At 33.2% G+C, this 23322-nt stretch overlaps 1 protein-coding gene across 1 annotated transcript in view; it reads right to left on the bottom strand.

The window, feature by feature from the left end:
- Nucleotides 1–23322, bottom strand: part of LOC124535283 (lysosome membrane protein 2-like) — a 70698-nt gene that overhangs the window by 20086 nt on the left and 27290 nt on the right. The window contains exons 4-7 of the mRNA XM_047111445.1: nucleotides 14275–14438; nucleotides 13424–13571; nucleotides 4217–4420; nucleotides 1808–1932 (exon numbers count right to left, since the gene is read on the bottom strand). Coding sequence (XP_046967401.1) covers nucleotides 1808–1932; nucleotides 4217–4420; nucleotides 13424–13571; nucleotides 14275–14438 — 641 coding nt within the window. The remainder of the gene's footprint in view (nucleotides 1–1807; nucleotides 1933–4216; nucleotides 4421–13423; nucleotides 13572–14274; nucleotides 14439–23322) is intronic.

Genomic DNA, 23322 nt, shown 5'->3' with positions numbered 1-23322 from the left:
ACATTATGAATCATTTGAAAATACGTATAAAACACAAGTAATTATGCAGTATTAGAATTTAATGATTAAGCTGTAGCAGTTTTGAATATGATTACAGCATTGATTTGTCAGATAAAATTATCTTAATACGTATTTGGTCGTAACGCGTAGTATTTCAAATTTGTCCAAAAATAGTGACATACAATAGTGACGTATTAACACAAGAAAACCCCTTCAGTGATAATAACATTTTTTTATATAATCGATAGGCAAATGAGGGCCTATTAAGTGGTGACCACTGATAGGTATTGGCGCTGTTAAAATGTTAACCTTTCCTTACATCGCCAAAGAACTACCAACCATCAGTCTTTTGTACATATCTATAAGTATTTTTGTTTGGCAATAGAATATATGATGGTACCTATTCATATGGATTTACACGAAGCTCTAACACCAAGTAAAAGTATTTTCTCTTATAAATCTTGCTTAATTCGTCTGGCTAAATTATCAATTGTCCAAATAAAAAAAAGACATGGCTTTAGTAGCCAAAGTTGATAACGCATTGACGTTGTAATGGATTGATAAATTTCTTACTGCTCATTAGTGAGTAACCCCTTAGTATTTAAAACATACATTAAGAGAAAATAATCATCTTAAATTAAACAACAGCTGATCTGCAACTGATTTTAACTTTCATATATGTAAATTGAACGGGATATTAGCAGAACTGGAGTCTGACGATGGTTTCGACATTTCTACGGTGCTTGATTGTTAGGTATTTTAAGGAGAGCCAGATCATTTTGATATCATGTTAAGTATTAGAAATTCTTTCAAAATATTTAATCTTGTACCTACATATTATGATTATAGATTTTTAGGATTCTCGTAATATTTATTGTTCTATGTATTGTAGGGTTTTCTTGTCTGACACCGACTATAAATATAACAATAATTGTAACTACATTATAAAATCGTAAATCAACTTTGAAGTAGTCTACTATTTTACATTTCATTTTACTTAGGAGAACTATAAAAAATATTTTGGACACGTAATTATTTTTTTTGCTTTTTAGTGCATTTTAATTTGTTTTGATACAGTGTTTTGTTTGAAGTCAGTTTTTCTTTTTGTTAAAATTTTTATTTATTTCAGTTATTGCTAGATTGATAGATTTAATTATAAAAATGTTTTGGTCTTTAATAAAAAAACATGTTTGAAAGAAAAATAAATTGACATCTTACTTTTCGCGGGAATACAAATGAGAGAGCTGTTTGATTAATGGATTGCAAGAAAAATTAATTGTGAGAGAATGGGTAATTATACCTGTATATATAAACATTAAATGCCATACTATACATACTCATTTACATTATAATGCTGTGGACATGGTATTACCCTAACTCATGGCAAACAACGACAATATCTAATACAACGAGCATCATTTGCGTCACTTTACTAATCATGGTTATTGATTAAATTAATTAATATTCTTGATTATAAGGTTTTTTTTTTATGTACAAATTGTTGATTTAACGAGTTGTCGCTTGCGGCTTCACTCACATACAAGAGATTGGTTCGTTAGGTTAGTGACATATGTCCTTTCTTGGAAATCAAGCTGGTTCATCCTAAATTTTATCAAATTTCGATCAGTGTTTAGCGGTGAATGAGGAACAGAGAGACAGTTACTTTCGCTTTTATAAAATGGTATGTTTAATGTGGTACGTTTTGATTTAGAATATTTAGTTCTACATGAATGTGGCTAATTGTTTCTCTTAATTAATGTGTTTTATTTAGTTAAGTGTGAGTGTGAGTCGGTTGTTCTGTCCGTACCTCGTATTCCAATCAGTATATCCTTGTTCAGGAAGTCCGGGCAGCTTGTTCCAAGATTTTATTGAATATCTGTTTGATGCGTTCCTCAGTTCCACTTCAACTTCTTCCTTTCTTTGGGCGTAAAACTGCAAAGAAGAAACATTGATCAAGAATATTGTCGATAGTAATTATATTAGTACTACAATCTAGATTCTCGATAGACTGTAATTTGATTAACTTTACTTATTAGATTACTTTATTATTTACGTATTGTACATACTAAGCACAGAAAAAATACAATAAATGCAACATGGATTCAGCCTAAATAAAAGAGGCGAAAATTTTGGAAATCTATTAAAATAGCCATTATTATAAGAAAATAATAACAAATAAACAAGGGGATCGTAGGAAAAGTAAGCCTTTTCGTATATTATTATAAATTTGGTGCAAGCATTCAATTACTTAATATTCAAGAAAATCTTTAAAAGTTAATTGATACACAGAGTATAAAAAGAGCAGTTAATTTAATGAAATGCCAAGACCTTTATTTGCACATGCGTTTCATCACTCTGTGACAGAAAACGCAATGAGGCAACGTGCACGCGGTGAAAGTTATTCTAAGATTATTTCTTAACTTGCAAATCCATCGCTTAGTGGGTTAAGATACGAATCGTGGATTATTGTTATTATATTATTTATAACATTTTATAATAGCACAAAATATAAAGTAGATTAAATCCGAATAAATGTATCGCTATAGCAGTCTCTTCTAAAGTAAACTATAATAGCTAAGACGATAGTTAAATTAGTTGTGTTTGAACATTTGTCGGATAGGCAAATAGACCTTTTGATTGTAAGATATACACACACACTGCTCATTAGGCGTCGTAAACTAAAATGTCATGTCCTTTGCGTCTCCAGCTATATATTTATTGATAAAGTATAATTTAATTGCTAGATACCCCACTTTTCAGATGACGAACAAAAAAAAAACGATCTAACACAAAGACAGCACTTGTCCATTTAGTATTTAGAAAGAACAAAATGTTCGGCATTGATATGTTTTCAATCTTTCAAGTGTTCAGTAATTGAATAATTAATAATTAAATGAAACTGGAGTTCTGTGTCGCTTCGAAAATTTTCAGATGCATTTAGCCTAGACTGCGAATAGTGAGTTTTACATTCACTCATCTTTGCATTAACTGTCATTATGGAATAAGATTATTTTTTGTGCTGGTATCATTTTATTATTTATATTTTATATATGACATTGTCACACCATTATCACGGCTTCGAGCTTTTTAGCAAATACTTATCATAGTGACAATTATTATTGTAAATTGCATTTTAGGATCGTAGCTGTATCGTAACAAGCCATCAGATATCGAGTATCATTCAAGATACTCCAAGGTGATATATGAATTGCAAGCGATAACTATATTTAATGAACGTGGATGTATCTACTTTCACTTACGTTTATGTATATTACGAGGATTTGTGCAGTTACTGCAAATATACCTAGGTCAGTGGTAACGGGATTATTTTTAGAAATAAATATGGATGCTAAACATCTGAAGACGAATAACCGTTATCAATAGAGACTCACTGGCTTGTATTTTAGTGCAAATATGTACGCTTTGAATATTTATATGTTTAGACTACCTAATCTGAGAACGCATCGAAATATTGGGACAGAAGTAGGCCACTAAATTCACGCACACAAAGATTAAAAATTGACCCGTTGATTTTAGTTCTTTTGTAGTGCGACTTTCTATCTAGATATATAAATAATTTAAGCATTTATTTTCCCCATAATTCCCCCAATAAATAAATCACCTGGTATTCTAGAATGTTCGAGATTGTGTCAAAATGACGTTAAATTTGAGGACAAATTCGAGAGTATGAGTGAAAGAAACATACAAAAACAATTTCAAGTACGATTCATTAAATAATAATAATATTTTTGGCACCTCAAGGTGCTGTAATGACGCTGACGGTAATCGCATATTAAACGGTGTACAGACAAACAAGTATGCAGTGAGAAAATATATGGCCTTGTAATAAATGTAGATCAAGTATGTTAACTGTTTTAAAAAAGTCCCTTTTTATGCAATAATTATTCATGATTCACATGAAAGAATGTTAAATGAATATTTGATGATTGCGTTTGGGTTTGAAAACTATAATCTTGAGAATTGTCCCAAAGTCCCAATATGTCCCAATTTTTTGTATTTTGAATTCATCTTATAGTCTTGCTCATACAAGAAAAATATAGAGAATCTTATAAATATCGAAAAACATCTGACTCACGTGAATATGGAATAAGACCCAAGATTTCTCCAAATTCTAAGAGTGATCCATTCTATGGTTCCTTTACTAAATTACCAGAAAGTTATTCCCATTAGAAGATAAACATTTCAAACTACTCACCCTGTCCATGATGCCAATCTTTCCAAAGTCGATCCAGCCAGGAAGGAGCCGGCTTGCAATCGTCACAATAGGGTCATCGTAGCCCCAAAGCAACCCTTCCGCTGTCATATTCATGAACAGTTTTGATCCAAGTGCAGATATGGAGTAATAGGCTCCAACATTCGCGAAGTAGCCCAAGTGGTCTGCCAAAAGAGTACTGATTGCCTGGGGAAGAATAAAATAAATGAATATCACGTTTTTTTAACGGTATTTAGATACAATAATGGTTTTAGCGTTAAAGTAACGCAGTTTAATACGTTAGACGGACTGACATTGCGTGCAATGTTTTATAAGATAAAACATACAAAATCAAAATATTCTTAATTCCAATAGGCTCATATAAGCACTTTTGTATCAGCATGTATTTAATTCAACATAAAGCTACTATCGGTTGGAAAGTAGATTCTACCTAGAACTTCCAGTAGGAACTCCTATCTTACAAAATTTATTTATGAATCTTAGGTGGGTTGCCTTTTGTATTTGCAATATCTCCAATACCTAAAGTGTCTTAAGTGAGCGTGATCTTAGTAGATTTTAATTGTTATAATTGATATAAATTAATTACGCCGTGTTTCGTTATAAGGAAAACATTATGCTAGATACCATCTAATCTTAGTCTTACAAGAGGACTAATAGTGCAAGTGGATAGATTGATCTCTTAGATATTTATAGTAGATGGCTGGGTCCGGGCAATGATTGCTAATATTTCTTGTGTTTGTTTGCGTGTTTTATTTACGGTATGAATGGATTCTATACTAAGTGTGATGGAAGCAGTTTTATTTCAATAATGATATATATGTCGAAGCGTCAAAAAGTCTAATAAGGATTTATTTATTATTTATCGTATGTACTGGTGACGTGTGTATGACGTAGAACATATGGCAGCGAAAAAGGGATTTTTAAAAATAATATCGTAAGAACTTTACTTGGTGGTAGGGCTTTGTGCTAGCCCGTCTGGGTAGGTACCACCCACTCATCAGTTATTCTACCGCCAAATAACAGTACTCAGTATTGTTGTGTTTCGGTCTGAAGGGTTAGTGAGCCAGTGTAACTACAGGCACAAGGGACATAACATCTTAGTTCCCAAGGTTGGTGGCACATTGACGATGTAAAGAATAGTTGCTATTTCTTAAAGCATCATTGTCTATGGATGATGGTGACCACTTACCATCAGGTGGCCCATATGCTCGTCCGCCAACCTATCCAATAAAAAAAAAGAGAAAGAGATTACGAACATGAACGACTAGACTTATATGTCTGATAACGAGCTGATGCCTGACTCCTCGTTATATATATATTTGTTATTGTTATTAAAGCACATCTGAGAATAGGATTTATGTATATTTTATGATGTTATGATATTTTTAAGCGGGCAAGTGGGACCACCTGGTGGAAAGTAGTCACCATCCTCCATAAATTGGCTCTGAAATGTTATAGCTGTACCACATACCCAGTAGATTTTTATTGTACCAGTGGTTGGTGGTACTGTACCTATCCAGACTTGCACAAAACCATACCACCAAATAATCTCCCTTAATCAAGCGGCGTTACATAATAACGCCTAAACAATGTTTAAAAAATCCCCAGTAGTGAGATACAGGAGTATAATACAGTTAGATTACTATAATAAAGTTAGATTACTTGAAACGTAAGTAAGTAATTACGGAAACTACTCAAAATAGTCAACTTCCTAGAAATAGTCCGCGTCATACAGCTTCAAACTACGTATCAATTAGCAAGTTATAAAAATAATTCTCGTGTTGTTCTTAAGAAATCTTAAGATTCCTGACGCAATCGAATCCTGTCCGCGCGTATAAGCATATTAATTGTTTAAAAGGAAAAAGTAACCAGTGCGCATGCGTATCAGACACGATACGTTCAATATTATGCAGATGAAGTAATATGCGTTACGAAATCGCTGAGAAACTACACAGGTAACATAAAAGTACATTTATTAAAATTAAACTTGAAACTCGGAGTCGAAAAATCAACAATAAGTATTCTTATTGAAGTTATTAATTGGGGATATTTACCATGTTTTTTATTTTTATTCGGTGGAGAAATAAAAAACATGGTGAATATCCCGAAATTAATAACTTTAATAATAAAAATAATCATGTTAATTTAAAATCTTATTTTATTATACAATATATTACTTATCAATCTGGTCAACTTTATGTCTGTAGTTATACTAATTTGCTCCCCTTTAAAATTAGAACAATACAATGCTTTGTATTGCTGTTTAACGGTAGAACATATATGATGATTGGGTAGTACCCACCCCAAGGAATATGGACAAAAACTACCAAGTCATGTCCTACGCACAGGACTACTACCTTACTAAATATATACACAGCCCAGGAATTATCATGCCGAGAAAAAAAATATAGTTTTCCTATCTAGTATTAGAATAATTTCCATTTTTTTACCACATTAATATGAAATGATTTTATATAATTAATTTCACCAATATTATGGAACGAAAATTATACGCTGTACAGTAGAGTGGACTAACAGCGGCGACCTTTGCTGCTCTTTCATTTTCTATTTATATAATATATTTTATATAACATCAATTATAATATATTACTTATATGTGAATAACAGTTTCGTTTCTTGAGACTTTATTGTTCTCAAACTCTGTTAGTTAATTAAACTGTGCCCGTTACTTCATATAGAAAAAGTAACTCCTTTCAAACAATGTGCCTTGTGTGATATTATAGTAAAATATTAAATATACTTTAAATAATATATCCAGTCATCCCCTTAAAGAAATGATGTATGTTATTACTTCCAATGATATGGAAAACAATGCCACACTTAATACTGAGAATAATATATACATAGATTCTTATTCCTCGGATACATCACGTCGAACCTTTCCTTACAATTCTTAAATATTTCTACATAACATTTGAATATTGATTCCGCAATAATCGTTTCCTCATCGTTATTAATACATTATTTAATTATTTAACAGACGGACGACTTGACAGAACTAATAGATAGATATACCCTTCAAATTTAGTTTCGTAATTCAGGGGTCAATGAACTCGTATCAACATGTAACTTTATACATACACAAGCGGCCCGTCCCAGCTTCGCACGGGGACATAAGTTTTTTTACACTTTGGGTCACGTTACTTAGGTTTTATTAAGGATTCCTTATCTTTTCTAGCAATAAATATAGCCTGTGTTACTCGTGGATAATGTAGCTTTGGAATGGTAAAAGATTTTTTTAGATCGGTTCAGTAGTTTTTGAGAACATTCATTACAAACAAACAAAAAACGTTTTCCTCTTTATAATTTTAGTATAGATTAATTATATACCAATACGTCATTTTATACAAAAACACTTATTTCGTTTCATTTTAAAGTATCATTGTTTGAATTTATTACATATCTTAAAGTTGTTTTACCAATGTTTTCTTAAATATTACTATTTTATGGAAATGTATATAGGCGCGGTGTGAATGGTGACTAAAATATAAATTCCAAAGAATATATATAGTATGTGTATGTAAAAGAAGACATACGATACTTTAATTTATGATCACTAATGCGTTTTAATATTTTGAGTAAAAAAAGAAATATCATATCTTTTTATTCTCATCCTCAACGTGGATTTTTTACTATGTTTCCCTACACCGTCGAGCACGAGTTAAGTTATAAACCACTGGGTTATGACGACTTTTTCCCATTTTAGATGTGATAAAGTTTTGAGGAAATGGTTTACATTTTTATTAATTGACATTTTGTTTGAGGAAGAAGAAGTGTATCTAGGATGTAGCCTTCCGTTAATAAAGTATATTTTAACTAGCTTTGCCCGCGACTTCGTGTGCGCTTAACAAAACAGCTTTATGCACTCAAAGCCTCATCAAAATCGGTCCAGACATTCCAGAGATTAGAGGTAACAAATAAATATAAATGTTGTCTTTGTATATACACCATGTATACATACACATGCATTAAGTAAAAAGCGCTTATTTCAATATTACAATCAGACACTCCAATTTTGTTACATATATAGATTACTCGTAAAAATTGCTTTTAATTTATCATTCCATAAGTTTCTGAAGTATTATTTTTATGGAATTAATTATCAGTGTCGCAGTAATTTTTCACAGTGTGACATATCGGGACCTTAGTGGTTCGTTATTCGATGTGGGAGAATTTAAAGTGACGTAACTTACTCGTTTGTTACGCCAACTGCCCTTGAAATATAAAATAGCCCCGGCCTAATGTGACTTCCAAATCACAGAGATTATGGTAACCATAACCCACTTACAGTTGATTGAACGCAAAACCTTCAACTCTTTATATTCGATTTGGGCTTTTTATCAACTATATAGAATACCACCAGATTAGAATTTGGTACCATCAGGCAATGGTACCTATGGAGTGTAAGGAACACGCTTATCTAGATATAGCCCAGTATTGTAATACTCAGCAAACAAAGGCTATGGTATACCTTTATAGTACATATTGAAATAACAAAAAAAAATCAAACTCAAAATAAACTTTATTCAAAAGGGCTTTTACAAGCACCTTTGAATCGTCATTTAACAATTAGGTAAGTGAAGCTACCACCGATTCGGAAAGTAGATTCTACCGAGAAGAACCGGCAAGAAACTCAGTAGTTACTCTTTTTCAACATTTAAAAAATACAATCATATTTCTTAAATACAATTATATATGTATGTAATGAATGTATCCTGTCTGGAAGTCAACAGGTAATAATTCCAAGCTTTTTTATCATCTACAATATATATATATATATATATAAATATAGTATTTCACTATTTATCTACTGTGAAAAGAGCACTTCTATTAAGTCTCTTGTCGGTTCTTTTCGTAGAATCTACGGTATCTAAATTTAATTTAAGACGAAATTTAATACAGAATACGGAAATTCTAACATTTATTCATGAGAACGTCAGCTGTTAGTGAATTCTGCTATGTTAAGAATGTTAAGATAATGAAAATAAATGTTTTTCTCTTACGTCACAACGTAGCACGGGACATAATATGACACAATATTACATAAATTACTCTGATCCCAATGTAAGTAGCTAAACTACTTGTGGAAAATCAGAAGTAACGACGATACCACTAACACCCAGACCCAAGACAACATAGAAAACTAATGATAACCTACATTGACTCGGGGGGAATCGAACCCGAGACCACGGAGTTGCATACCCATGAAAACCGGTGTACACACTACTCGACCACGGAGGTCGTCATATAGACATATTATTTAAGTATTTATTACATACGACCGTTTACAATAATTAGAATGACACTTTACATCAGAAGAAAACTAATTCATATATAGAAGCGTTTATTTGTTTTCTTCACTAGTTCACACTGGGCCTGGTCTGAAAAAACCCAAAACATTAACACTCGAACCAAAACAAATAAACGATCTGTACAAATATTTATCGAATTATTAGCGCAGATTTGCTATGAGCCAATGTTTCTGATAAAGTGGCTCATAAGTAAGTATGACGTATAAACAATATAAAATCCTGCTGATACTATTCTATACTTCTAGGGCCTATTCCACCAAAAAATGCAGGCACAATTATTCCATATAAAAGAATATTATTTACGATAAATTTGAAACGAAAGTTGAGAAAACAAATCCTCAGTGATACTTGCTGATTGAACCAGGTATCTTGGACTATCACGTCCACGTATTGTATGCAACAACAACAGCCTGTAAATTCCCACTGCTGGGCTAAAGGCCTGCTCTCCCTTTGAGGAGAAGTTTTGGAACATATTCCTCTACGCTGTTCCAATGCGGGTTGGTGAAAGCGTATTGTAAAGCATTAATAGTATACAATATGTACCCCTCATAAAAATTATACTGGATCACTAACCCTTAACACTATACACTAAAACATAGTATGAAATATAATTGGTTTTAAAGCTGTGATTTAAGCAGTATTGTACTATATACTTTGATATATTCAAATTTAAATCCGTTTATTCAATTTAAAAGCCTTATTTATTCATTAAGAGTCGACATAAATGCAACGCTTGAGAAATTGAAATGTCCTCGATAACTTTCGTAAAGAATAAACAACAAGGCGAAGATTATCACCATCAGATATTACCATCATTTTAGTGTGTGTGAATTGTTTAATTATGTTGCACACAAATGAACGCTTCAATACAATTTTGTAACTATACCAATTGGTTTAATCAGTGTGTTCTAAAATAAGTGCATTATATATAATAGACAAATCCATCTCCAATATATAAATATATATGACATTTATGAGATTTCTAAGAATCATAATCATTACATAGTATAAAACAAAGTCGCTTACCGCTGTCTGTCCCTATGTATGCTTAGGTTTAAAATTACGCAACGGATTTTGATGCGGTTTTTTTAATAGATAAATTGTGACATGGACGGTATAATTTCAGAAGTTTCTAAAGCGATGTTGTATATAAACAAATTCTGTATTATAATTAGTAGCAGCAGTACCCGTGCGAGGCCGGGTCGGGTCGCTAGTATTCTATAAACATATATATTTACTTGATTACCATAACAACACACTACTATTTGTATGTACGTATTTTATGAATTATGTATTGTTGTAAACATTAACAGCTTCAGAATCATTTAGTGTTTAATTTTTTGTCCCCTTTACATAAATATTAATTGTATATTCGCATAATACAATGAGTTCAAGTTTTTATATGTTTATGTTTAACGTATTGTTACATAGTATATGTATTTTCGTGTTGTCTATAAAACAATATGGCTGCCGTTAAAACGGAATTCGTACGCTAATTGAATTATTGTCGAACACTGACGTTTAACCTCGAAATGAGAGAAATGTTCGTAAAATAAATATACTTACTTATTAAATCACAAAACAAAACCGTTACTTCTATCGATAACCTTATTCATAAATTAAGTTGCGTGATGAGATCCCACGATGTTTATATTTACTAATAAATAGACAGTCTGTCTTTATGTACAATGGACATACATCAAGACAAACATATAAGACTTTTTCTTATGCACTAATTACGATATGCTGTAGTTGTATTCACTAATCAGTAAGATTAAACTCGAAACTCACAGCTGAGCACGATTGTGATATGTTAAATATATGATAGTTTGATTTAATATATGATAGTATAATTAAATTGCTTCTTGCCGTCCTGTACGCTTACATCTTCTAATCTAGATCAGATTTTTGTGTGGTTTTCATTAATATATACGGTGATTTACGGGAAAACTTTATACGAATAATATATGTTTATTATAATAGAGAAACGACGAAAATTTCAAATTTAAATCAAGATTTATAAATAATTTAATTATGTATATAGGTAAATAGATTACTTTTTTTGAAATCCCTAAAGCAAAGTACAGCCATGATTTATTAAATTAGTATATTTATCTATTATTAATGTTTACAATTCATATTAATTCGTATACCGTATTTTCAATTTTCGTTAAGTCAATGTTAGCTTCCAAATACTACTACCTACTAAACAAATCGTTTCTTGCATAAATTATTAGACATTGAAGGAATAAATTAAAACCAAGATATTGCACAGAACTGTTTTTCCTGAAATTAAATTAAATTTTAAGGAAACTCCATAGCAGGACTGCCTTCTCAAATGCGAAGCTGCGACGAATAGCTAGTTATCAATGTGACCACTAAAGTAAAGTAACAGAAATTTCCCACTACTGGGTTAAGGCCTCCTCTTCCATTAAGGAGAAGGTTTGGAACATATTCCACCACGCTATTCCAATGCGGGTTGGCGGAATGCATATGTGGCAGAATTTCGATGAAATTAGACACATGTAGGTATCCTCACGATGTTTTCCTTCACAGCCGAGCACGAGATGAATTATAAACACAAATTAAGCACAGTGGTGCTTGCCTGGGTTTGAACCCGCAATCATCGATTTAGATGCACGCGTTCTAACCACTGGACCATCTAAGCTCAATGTGACCATTAATTATTCATTTTTTTAATTATTGTTATGAACCAAGTTATCATACTTCATATCTTTTTTTCATTGCCATATCTTAAGTAATTCTAAGTATCAGTCACGACATAATCGATGCACTGCAGTGATATTATGCTAAAGTTCCAATTAAGGAAATAAGATTCGCGATAATTTAATAATACCAAGTGAATATTAATAAAGTAATTATAATTTTATAAAAAATATACACGTTTACGATTTAATTCATTTTGTTATTAATCAATGTAGGATAGAATAGTAATTGTTTTTAATAAGACATATATTTGTTCAGACATATATGAGTTGCTCTTAATTCTGAGATTTTTGTATGCTTTACGGAACAATTTTGGCATCGTGACATTTACGTTACGCCTTAAGTCTTGTTATATTGTTTTTTCTTATGGTACAAGTTGGAGGACGAGCATATGGGCCACCTGATGGTAAGTGGTTACCATCACCCAAAGACAATGACGTTGTAAGAAATATAAACTATTCCTAACATCGTCAATGTGCCACCAATCTTGGGAACTAAGCTGTTATGTCCTGTGCCTGTAGTTACACTGGCTCACTCACCCTTCATACCGGAACACTACTGAGGTTAATATGTTTTTTAAAATGAACCATGCGCTCTTGTTGTTATTTAAGACTTGATAACATACAATATTTGGTAATCACATAACTCATATACTGTTTTGTAACTAAATGTATCTTCGTTAAAAATACATAATACGTGTGAAATGTTCACGTGTTTAACCGTTGTTCTTTACTAGGAATATATGATTGATATCATAAAGTCTGTAGGTTCTTCACAAACCTTGGGTCCAAAATTTCTCAATAGCAACCCAAAAATTATGGACGTTAACACTTTCGCTTTTTAAAGCGCAGAAGCCGTTAATTCTGCGTTTGATCATTCCATCGAATTATGAGAACGAGAGTGTACCTTTTGAAATAGCTGAATATTCTTACTATTTTTATCTTCTATAGAGGTGAAAAGAATATAATTATCATGTACTCGTATCATTATAAATACAAGTAAATGTCACTATGACTTCTACGTAGAAATTTTCCTATAAAGACAATAGCGCAACTATGACAGTATGGCTCCCTTGCTTGCTGGCACATTTTACCTGTTCAACCAAAGACATGACTAAACTCTTACTTACAATCAGCGCAATATTCGGCACCATGATCTTGACGTCCTTGTAATGGGCTACTGACTGCTCCGGGAGGAACTTCAGCACGGTCTTCGGATTCATGGTCATCACGCCGAGTTCCTTATTCACCGTCATGTTTTCATTTGTTCTCAATTCCCTGCAATCAAATTATTATTAATATTAAATTGTTTGACATGAGTAATTTGTTTTCAGTGTCGAAATTTACGTGAATTGCAAATAGAAAACGGAAAATCACTTGATACTGACTTGGATTTTATCCAATTAGAATTAATAACTAATAATTCCGTAAAGTCACAAGTAACTCTATTCAGCCCTTTTTTATAACATATCTACAATTTTCTTGAACTTCTCACATTCCATCATACACATACATACATAACAACAACAGCCTGTAAATTTCCACTGCTAGACTAAAGGCCTCCTCTCCCTTTGAGAAGAAGGTTTTTGGAACACATTACACCACGCTGTTCCAATGCGGGTTGGTGGAATACAGATGTGGCAGAATTTCTATGAAGTTTGTCACATGCAGGTTTCCTCACGATGTTTTCCTTCACCGCTGAGCACGAGATGAATTATAAAGACATATTAAGCACATGAATCAGCGGTGCTTGCCTGGGTTTGAACCCGCAATAATCGGTTAAGATGCACGCGTTCTAACCACTGGGCTATCTTAACTCACGATGTCTAATTTCATACCATTATGTATGAAATTAGACATCGTGAGGAAACTTGCCCTAACCACTGGAACATCTCGGTTTCACATCTACACATTAATCCGAATATTTTCATCTTAGCTAAACTTTCCATTCTTTGTCTTAGCAATAAATGTTCATACTTACTGAAATTTAAAAGGTCCAATCTCATCAATCTCGAACTGCGCAGCATCCCCGTTGAGAAATTCCTCAGTGTTCGTATAGTTGAAGACATAGACGTCAGAAAAAACTTCGTATGTCGGATTCTGCCACATCCGATATATAAATTTTCCTTCTTGAAAGTCTAGATACTGTCAACAAAGAAACAACTATTACTGTCTTTGATAACCCCAAAAACTATATAACAACTACCGCTTGTAAATTTCCCACTGCCGGGCTAAGGCCTTATTTCCCTTTGAGGAGAAGGTTTGGAACACATTCCACTACGCTGTTCTAAAGCGGGTTAGTGGAAGGCACATGTGGCTAAAATTTCTACGAAATTTGACACACGCAGGTTTTCTTTCACCGCTGAGTACGAGATGATTTATAAACACAATTTAAGCACATCCAGTGGTTTTATCTGGGTTTGAACCAGCAATCATCGCTTATGTAGTAGGCATTCTAATATACCATACCAAACCAACTCATCATATAAAACTATAATTGTCATTGAAAATAACAATGATAATTATAAGACAGAAAGCACAAAAAGTGTCGTGGAATAAAATATGACTTTTTATCATGGTTTGCATTTTAATTAAATAAGAAATATGTAATTATAGAAATAACCATAATTACATATTATTTATTATCACGATGAATACGTATTTGCTTCCTGTTGGCAGTCTTATAATATTATTAATTTTGGTCTGAAATGTTGCTAGCACTCTTGACACAGTTTCGCGGTCTTGGTTTGTACTTTTTTTTTTATTTGTGCATAATTAAGACCTTAGTGTTAAATGCAATATATTTTTTATTTCGTGTGGCAATGTTCCCATGACAATATTCTTATGAAGCTGGTTATTATTTTAAATTTTGCTAAGAATATAAAGTAAGCGATATCCGTCTACGTAATTTTGCAAACTCAAGGTCACCTAGGTTTACTCCCCAAATTTTATCATTTTTTTAATGGTATTGGTTGGCGGACGAGCATATGTTCCTCCTGATAGTAAGTGGTCATCATCATCCATAGACAATGATGCTGTAAGAATTATTAACTATTCCTTACATCGTCAATGCGCCACCAACCTTGGGAACTAAGATGCTATGTCCCTTGTAGCTGTAGTTACACTGGCTCACTCACTCTTCAAACTGGAAGACAACAATACGTACGTACAATTGTTAAGCGGTAGAATATCTGATGAGTAGGTAACCTACTCAGGCGGACTTGCACAAAGCCTTACCACCAAGTATCAGTATTTCTAACTGCACGGCTATAATATATTGCTCTTTCGAAGCAGGCACAAGGGACATACCACCTTAGGTCTCATGGTCGGCGCATTGACCGTGTAAGGAATATATAATATTTATTATGCAATAATCTATTGGCGAAGTTACGGTGAAGATACCAGTAGAAGAATTGTGTAAGAACAAACTCGATACTAATCAGCCCCAGTACAAAGTACTAAGATTGTTTTGACATATGCAAATATGAAACTTTGTGGGCCATTTTTTTCGGATGAGTTGGACAAACTTTTCTAATGCAACAAGTTTCGGCGCTGCAGCGTTATCGTATGCTCCAAGAATGACCAGGATTATCGATATGACGTCACTATGGCTCTCCGTATATTCTACTTTGATTTTTTGAAATTATACTGGGTTCTGTAATAGGAGAACACGATCGAGAAGTGTCAAAATGTGATACGCGATACTGACTGTTATTATTATAATATAATATGAAGACAAAAAAATTATATTAAAATAGACTTTATTTAATTAGGCTTTATAAGCAATTTTTCAACTACATTTCAAAGAATTAAACCAGTTGCTAGGTGATGTTCTAAATGTAGATTATAATTTGAAGACGAAACACTTTTATAACACTATAACCGTGATCCTGACTTGTCGAAAGTGACATACGAAGTGAGTTTTCGAACAAAATATTAGCTCAAATGAAAACATCGCAGATACATTTAGTATTATGTATTTATATTAAGGTTAAATTATTTATATATATTATTTTAAGCAGATATAGTAATAAGTGTATAATGATAAATAGTTGCAAGCGTTGCGAGCGCGCATGCGTGTCGAGCGTTGCAAAATGTATCCGTTTTAGCAACGCGGAAAATTTAGAAACTGTCATGCCTTTCGCAAATCTTGTCATTTTAGTTATCATACACAAATGTGTCGTCAAATATTATTTCTTTAATTAAACACGTTTATTTATTTAAAAATAACAGTCGTTACCGCTCGCGTTTAAGCGGTTAGTTGTCATGTGTCAGGCAAAAAATGAAGCCTATTTCCTTTCTTGGAGCTTAAGTTAAGTTCATACCAAATTTCATCAAATTGGGTTTAGTGGTTTAGTAGTGAAAGAGCGACAGACATACGGACAGATAGAGTTACTTTCACATTTATAATTTGAGTATAGATAAAAAGATAAATAGGCAAATGGAACATCAGATAAAAAGGCGCTCTAAGAAATATTTTCTACATAGGAACATATCAACAATGGAACAGAAATATGAGACAACATCACATACATTACTCTGATCCCAATGTAAGTAGCTGAAGCACTTGTGTTATGGAAATCAGAAGTAACGACGGTACCACAAACACCCAGACCCAAGACAACATAGAAAAGTAATGGTAATCTACATCGACTCGGCCGGGAATCGAACCCGGGACCTCAAAGTGGCGTACCCATGAAAACCGGTGTACACACCACTCGACCGTGGAGGTCGTCAAATATTACCCATACCTTATCACTAATGCGCCGTTGACCTTGGAAACTAAGATATTATGTCCCTTATTCCAGTCACACTGGCTCGCGACCCTTCAAACCGGAACTCAATACCAATAATTACTATTTACAGGTTGAAAATATGATGAATGGGCGCTACCTTCTAATACCAGCTCGCTTAAAGCCTCTTAGCCATGACAATCAGCTCTAAATTAAAGTATTTGGGAACATCATTACATCGTATAAAACAAAGTCGCTTACCGTCTGTCCCTATGTATGCTAAGATCTTTAACATTATGCAACAGGTTTTGATGTTTTTTTTTAATAGAACTACTAGGATTCAATTCCCGGCTAAGTTGGTGCAGGAAAAGTTCATTAGCTTTCTATTGAAATAAAACTAGTTTTTACGGATTTGAATCGCGTATATTAATTATTTTTAACATCCCGACGTTTCGAGCACTTTAAAGCGTTCGTTGTCACGGGTAGACTCCGGATTTCCGTAAAAACTAGTTTTATTTCAATGTGTAATAATCGCGAAAATTTAAGATAACATTATTAGTTTTCTATCTTGTCTTGGGTCTGGGTGTTTGTGGTGCCGTCGTTACTTCTGATTTTCCATATCACAAGGGCTTTAGCTACTTACATTGAGATCACAGTAATGTATGTGATGTTATCCAATAATAGATAGATTGATTCAAGGGAAAGTGCATCGTGTATTTAATATAGATCAATATGGTCCTTGCCGCATGAAATTTAAATGAACATTTTCGAAGATGTTACAGCTTTACTTGGTGGTAGGGTTTTATGCAAGCCCGTCTGGCTAGGTACCACCCACTCATCAGTTATTCTACCGCCAAATAACAGTACTCAGTATTGTTTTGTTCCGGTTTGAAGGGTGAGTGAGCCAGTGTAACTACAGGCACAAGGGACATAACATCTTAGTTCCCAAGGTTGGTGGCACATTGACGTTGTCAGGAACAGTTAATATTTCTTACAGCTTCATTGTCTATGGGTGATGGTGACCACTTACCATCAGGTGGCTCGTCCGCCTACCAATACCATAAAAAAAAAGATTTAAAACACAAGGACATAGCGGTTTGTGTTCTCTAATGGCAAAAGAGCTGTATCACGTCATAAGACATTCTATAGTATGTTCAATATCAGCATTGCATTCGTGCAAAGCAAAGTTCCTAATTTTATAATATAAATCCAAAAGAGTCTATAAACTATATATATATGAGTCGAGATGGCCCAGTGGTAAGAACGCGTGCATCTTAACGAATGATTGCGGGTTCAAACCCAGGCAAGCACCGCTGATTCATGTGCTTAATTTGACTTTATAATTCATCTCGTACTCGGCGGTGAAGGAAAACATCGTGAGGAAACCTGCATGTGACAAATTTCATAGAAATTCTGCCACATGTGTATTCCACCATTGGAACAGCGTCGTGGAATATGTTCCAAAACTTCTCCTCTAAGGGAGAGGAGGCCTTTAGCCCAGCAGTGGGAATTTACAGACTGTTGCTATAAACAAAATGATGAGTATTTATGTTGAAAAAAAGTTTAGATTAAAAATATTCCGACTCGGCCATGTTGATCATGACATTGTCATGTCAACTAACTTGTAACTTAATTTTGACATTGCATTTTAACCTTTGCGTAACCAACGGCAAATTAGAGGTCGGAATAATTACATAACCCATTAAGTATTATTAAAACCGTTTGAAGGTATGATTGCCGTGTCAGGTCTTTAGCCCGAGGATGAATATATGACCTTATTTTGCTAGAAAACATTATGACTTGCGAGGCATCAATCTTTATGATAAGAGAATGTTCCGTGCAGTTTCACCTGCATTAAACGCAGAATTCTTCCTCGAAAGCCCTGCTCTAAAAAGTATTCTTCAAGAATTTGACTACAAATACATATATTGTGTCGTCGCATGGTACGCCACCTTAGCGGGCTTTAACTATGTAATAAGTAATAATAAAAAAAAACCAATAACATAAATCACAAAATTGGAAATGAGCACAGATAAGATTATTATTCGAGAAGTAAGTCTTACTTATCAAAGTTATTAATGTAAGTTCTAAATTAACTTAGTCTAAGTTCAAATGTTTAAATGGAACGTACACACATGAATATATACGTAGATGATCGTTACAAAGTACTACAACTATTAATTTATTATGAATGATTTTTTTACTTCAATTGCAAACTAATGCTTTAATCCTGTTTAATGTAAGATAAGAAATATTCTTGCAATGCATTTACACGTTATTTCCTTTCATTTGTTTTTCTTGTTTTAATTCAACTAAGAAAAAACACATTAACATGTTTAGATATTAAAGCATTTCGGTGTGAATTAAATTTGTGTCATTCGTGAAATGTTTTAAACTAACTTTGATAGACACGCTATTTTGATGTGCGTATTTATTATATTTTATAACAATTAGAGTGAATATCGCATATCAATCTTTGTCATTATAGAATAACTTTTAAATCTGTGTTGAAATTTAAAAATGTATATTACATCCGTTGAGAGATGTAAAGAATAATTATTAAAAAAAAAAGTATTTTACATGTATATACAATATTCTATATTACACTATATTGATAGTACAGATGTTTAAGTAACTCTGTCAATCTTTCACGACAAAACCACTGAACCTAATTTGATGAAATTTGGTATGAAGCAAAATTTATCTCCAAGAAAGGACATAGACTACTTTTGCCTAACACACGACAACCAACAACCTAAATAGCAAGGGAAACTGCGGGCGACTACTAATCAAATTAAACTATACTATTTACATAGTATTAATAGCATTGGTGGATCAAAAAAGGTATATAACTAAATCAAATAAGACACATTATGCTGTTTCAGTTATGTAACACCAAGGGACTTTCTGCCACCACTAGTTACCACCTACTCATCAAATATTCAATACTCAAACAGCTGTACTTATTATTGTAGTGTTCCGATTTGAAGGCTGAGTGAGCCAATGTAAATAAAAGAACCTGGGACATAATGACTAAGTAAGGAATAATAAAAATATCATAGCACTAATGTCTGTGACCATAATGGTACAATCAGGTGGCTCATTACCCAGTCCATCTATTGTATATAACAAAAAATACAGTATGACTAAAACGATCATTTATGTAAAATCGTGAGAATGTCATTAGATTTTTTAGTGTCTTATAGTTTAATTTATTTTAGGAACGTAATGCCAAAAACTCTATTTAATTAACACAAAAAAACACCTTATCTTGTTGATTAGGTTGTATATGTTTATATATATCATAAACACGATATCGATGTGTGTGTATAAAATTCACAATTGTTATGAATGAATAAAATCTCGATGTTAAATAAATATTGTAAATTTTAAAGTAACTCTGTTCTCTGTTAAAGTAAAAATTCTTAATCTTTAATTACTTATTAAGTTTACTACCTACCCAACTTGTCTTCACACGGGTAGAATAATATGTAATTCTTAATACTTGGTGGAAGGGGTTTGTGCAAGGCCGTCTGGGTAGGTACCACCAACTGATCAGTTATTCTACCGTCAAATAACAGTATTCAGTATTGTTGTGTTCCGGTTTGAAGGGTGAGTGAGCCAGTGTAACTACAGGCACAAAGGACATAACATTCTTTGTTCCCAAGGTTGGTGGCACATTGACGATGCAAGGAATAGTTAATATTTCTTATTTCTATTCTGGTGTACCCGACGTATACAATTAAAGCATACAGATAATAATAAATATATAATTTACATAAATTATACACTTAAGCACCGTCTGAATGAAAACTGAATGAATATTTCTTAGGATGGGGATGTTTAATGTACAATATGTAGTTGTGACCAGAAAAATGAAATGAAAAAAAAAGCACGCTTAATAAGTGAGCCGAGATGGCTCAGTGGTTCGAACACTTACATCTTAACCGATGATTGCGGCGTTCAAACCCAGGCAAGCACCACTGAATTTTCATGTGCTTAATTTGTGTTTATAATTCATCTCGTACTCGGATGAAAAAGGAAAACATCGTGAAGAATCCTGCATGTGTATAATTCTTAATCCTCATTGGAGCAGCATGGTTAATATGCTCCAAATCTTCTCCTTAAAAGGGAGAGGAGTTCTTAGCCCAGCAGTGGGAAACATAGGCAGTTAATAGGTTAACACATCACAAACAACGTCCGCAAAGATATTTCCGTGATTTCAAGCGTGTTAATGAATGCTGTTGTAACTGTGCACACACGAATGTGTATTTTAGATGTTGTAGCATGTGGTTTTGCAATGTCTGATATTAAATAAATACAACAAAGAATACGTCCGACACAAGTAAACATTGCTATTTGTTTTTGGAGAATGATATATACATCATTTTCCGCATATTACTCATTCTATTCCATATGTGAGGTTTGAACTTTACACTTTGAACCTTACATATCGCTTGTTAAGTTAATTGTACTTTTAGTTGTGCGGACAGGGAATAGATTATTCCGCCAATATCACGTCGGAGTAATTCGTACTCAGAGCCAAAATTCTTTGTTTAGTATTTACTTTCTGGACTTACTTTCTCTACTCTATCTCGACTCTAAGAGTCGAGATGGCCCAGGGGTTAAAACGCGTGCATCTTAACCGATAATTGCGGGTTCAAACCCAGGCGAGCACCTCTGATTCATGTGCTCATTTTGTCTTTATAATTCATCTCGTGCTCAGCGGTGAAGGAAAACATCGTGAGGAAACCTGCATGTGACAAATTTCATAGAAATTCTGCTACATGTGTATTCCACCAACCCACATTGGAACAGAGTGGTGGAATATGTTCCAAACCTTCTCCTCAAAGGGAGAGGAGGCCTTTAGCCCAGCAGTGGAAATTTACAGGCTGTTGTTGTTTTTGTACTTTCTTTTTTAATATAGACTTTTACACATGCTTATTGATAGTCAATAATCTACCACCGGTTCGGAATTTGGCAACTGGGACGTGAGAAGAATTTAATTTTTTTTCATCTTTATTCCCTCTTTGACTGGATCTCTAAGCATCCAAGATAGATAGAATGACAAAGACAATATATCGCCTATGACCCACGATAGTAAACTCGTTTGTAAATACTGTCAGTGCTGAGAAAAGGAACTTGATAATTTCATTGGTGCCTTTTCTACCTCGATGTTCCAATACATTGGTTGATAATGTGGCAGAATTATATTAAATATAAAAACTGTTTTCTCACGTTTTTTTAATGTATAATATTTTTTGTCTCCTTTTACCCGTTCTAGCTAATGAGCTACCGCGATATATTATGATTCGATTTAGATTTTTTTTTAACGTCGACGTTTAAAATATATTAATAAGGATCTTCAATTGTTATTCCAAAAATTAATAAAATGTAAAAAAGGACATTACATCAGTACACTTGCCAATTAAATTATTCCACCGCCATATCTGTTCTGTATTCCATAATGGCGAGTGAACCAACGTCCTGTGTTCACTGACCATCCAATCGACTAGGATATGGAGACCTAAATTCTACGGTTGGAAACGTACTAGTAATGTCTAATTAATTGTCTAGTCTATTCCAGTCTGTTTATACCCCACTTCTGGGTAAAGGTTTGGATCTTACTTTACCATGCTGTTCCAACGCTGGTCGGAGGAGGCACTTGGCAGATTCTGATCCACTTCGTTGCGCTTTTCACACAAGGTTTTCCTTCACCACCAAGCACGAGAAGAACAGTAAATACAACTTAATTGATAGGTGCTAGCGGCGGGTTTGAACTCAGAACCATCGCTTAAGATGTCTTGTAACTCTTGGCCCATTAAAGTTTCATTGCTTTAGTCTCATCGATTTTTATCGCGGTTAAAAAAAGTAACAGTCAATAACTGCCCCCTAAGTTGTTAAGCTTAGGCATTATTGATTTCATTAGAAAAATTACACGTTAAAATAAAAACTAAACTATAATGCTTATTTAATAACAACGCAGATAAATGAGTATTTAATAGATCTATTTCATTTTTAGTAATCTTTGTTCTAAATTAGATTAAAATGTATAAGTGTACGACACACGTTAGGTCACGGTCGATTATAAGGACCGTTAGCAAAAAAAATAATCCAGAATAAAAATTTTAGTATGAAAAGACACCAAAATAAACTTTCTTCAAGTAATGCATTTTTTATCATTTTATGATGATTGTTAAAAATATATACAAAAAACTGTACTCATGTTGTCAATAATACTGAAACCGCCATCTTTAACTGTATACAACATCAACAAAAATAGAACACTGCTGAAG

Source organism: Vanessa cardui, chromosome 14 (genome assembly GCF_905220365.1).
Source record: "Vanessa cardui chromosome 14, ilVanCard2.1, whole genome shotgun sequence".
Lineage (NCBI taxonomy): Eukaryota > Metazoa > Arthropoda > Insecta > Lepidoptera > Nymphalidae > Vanessa > Vanessa cardui.
Note: the sequence above shows the minus strand (reverse complement) of the source record. Positions and strands in the feature narration are given on the sequence as shown.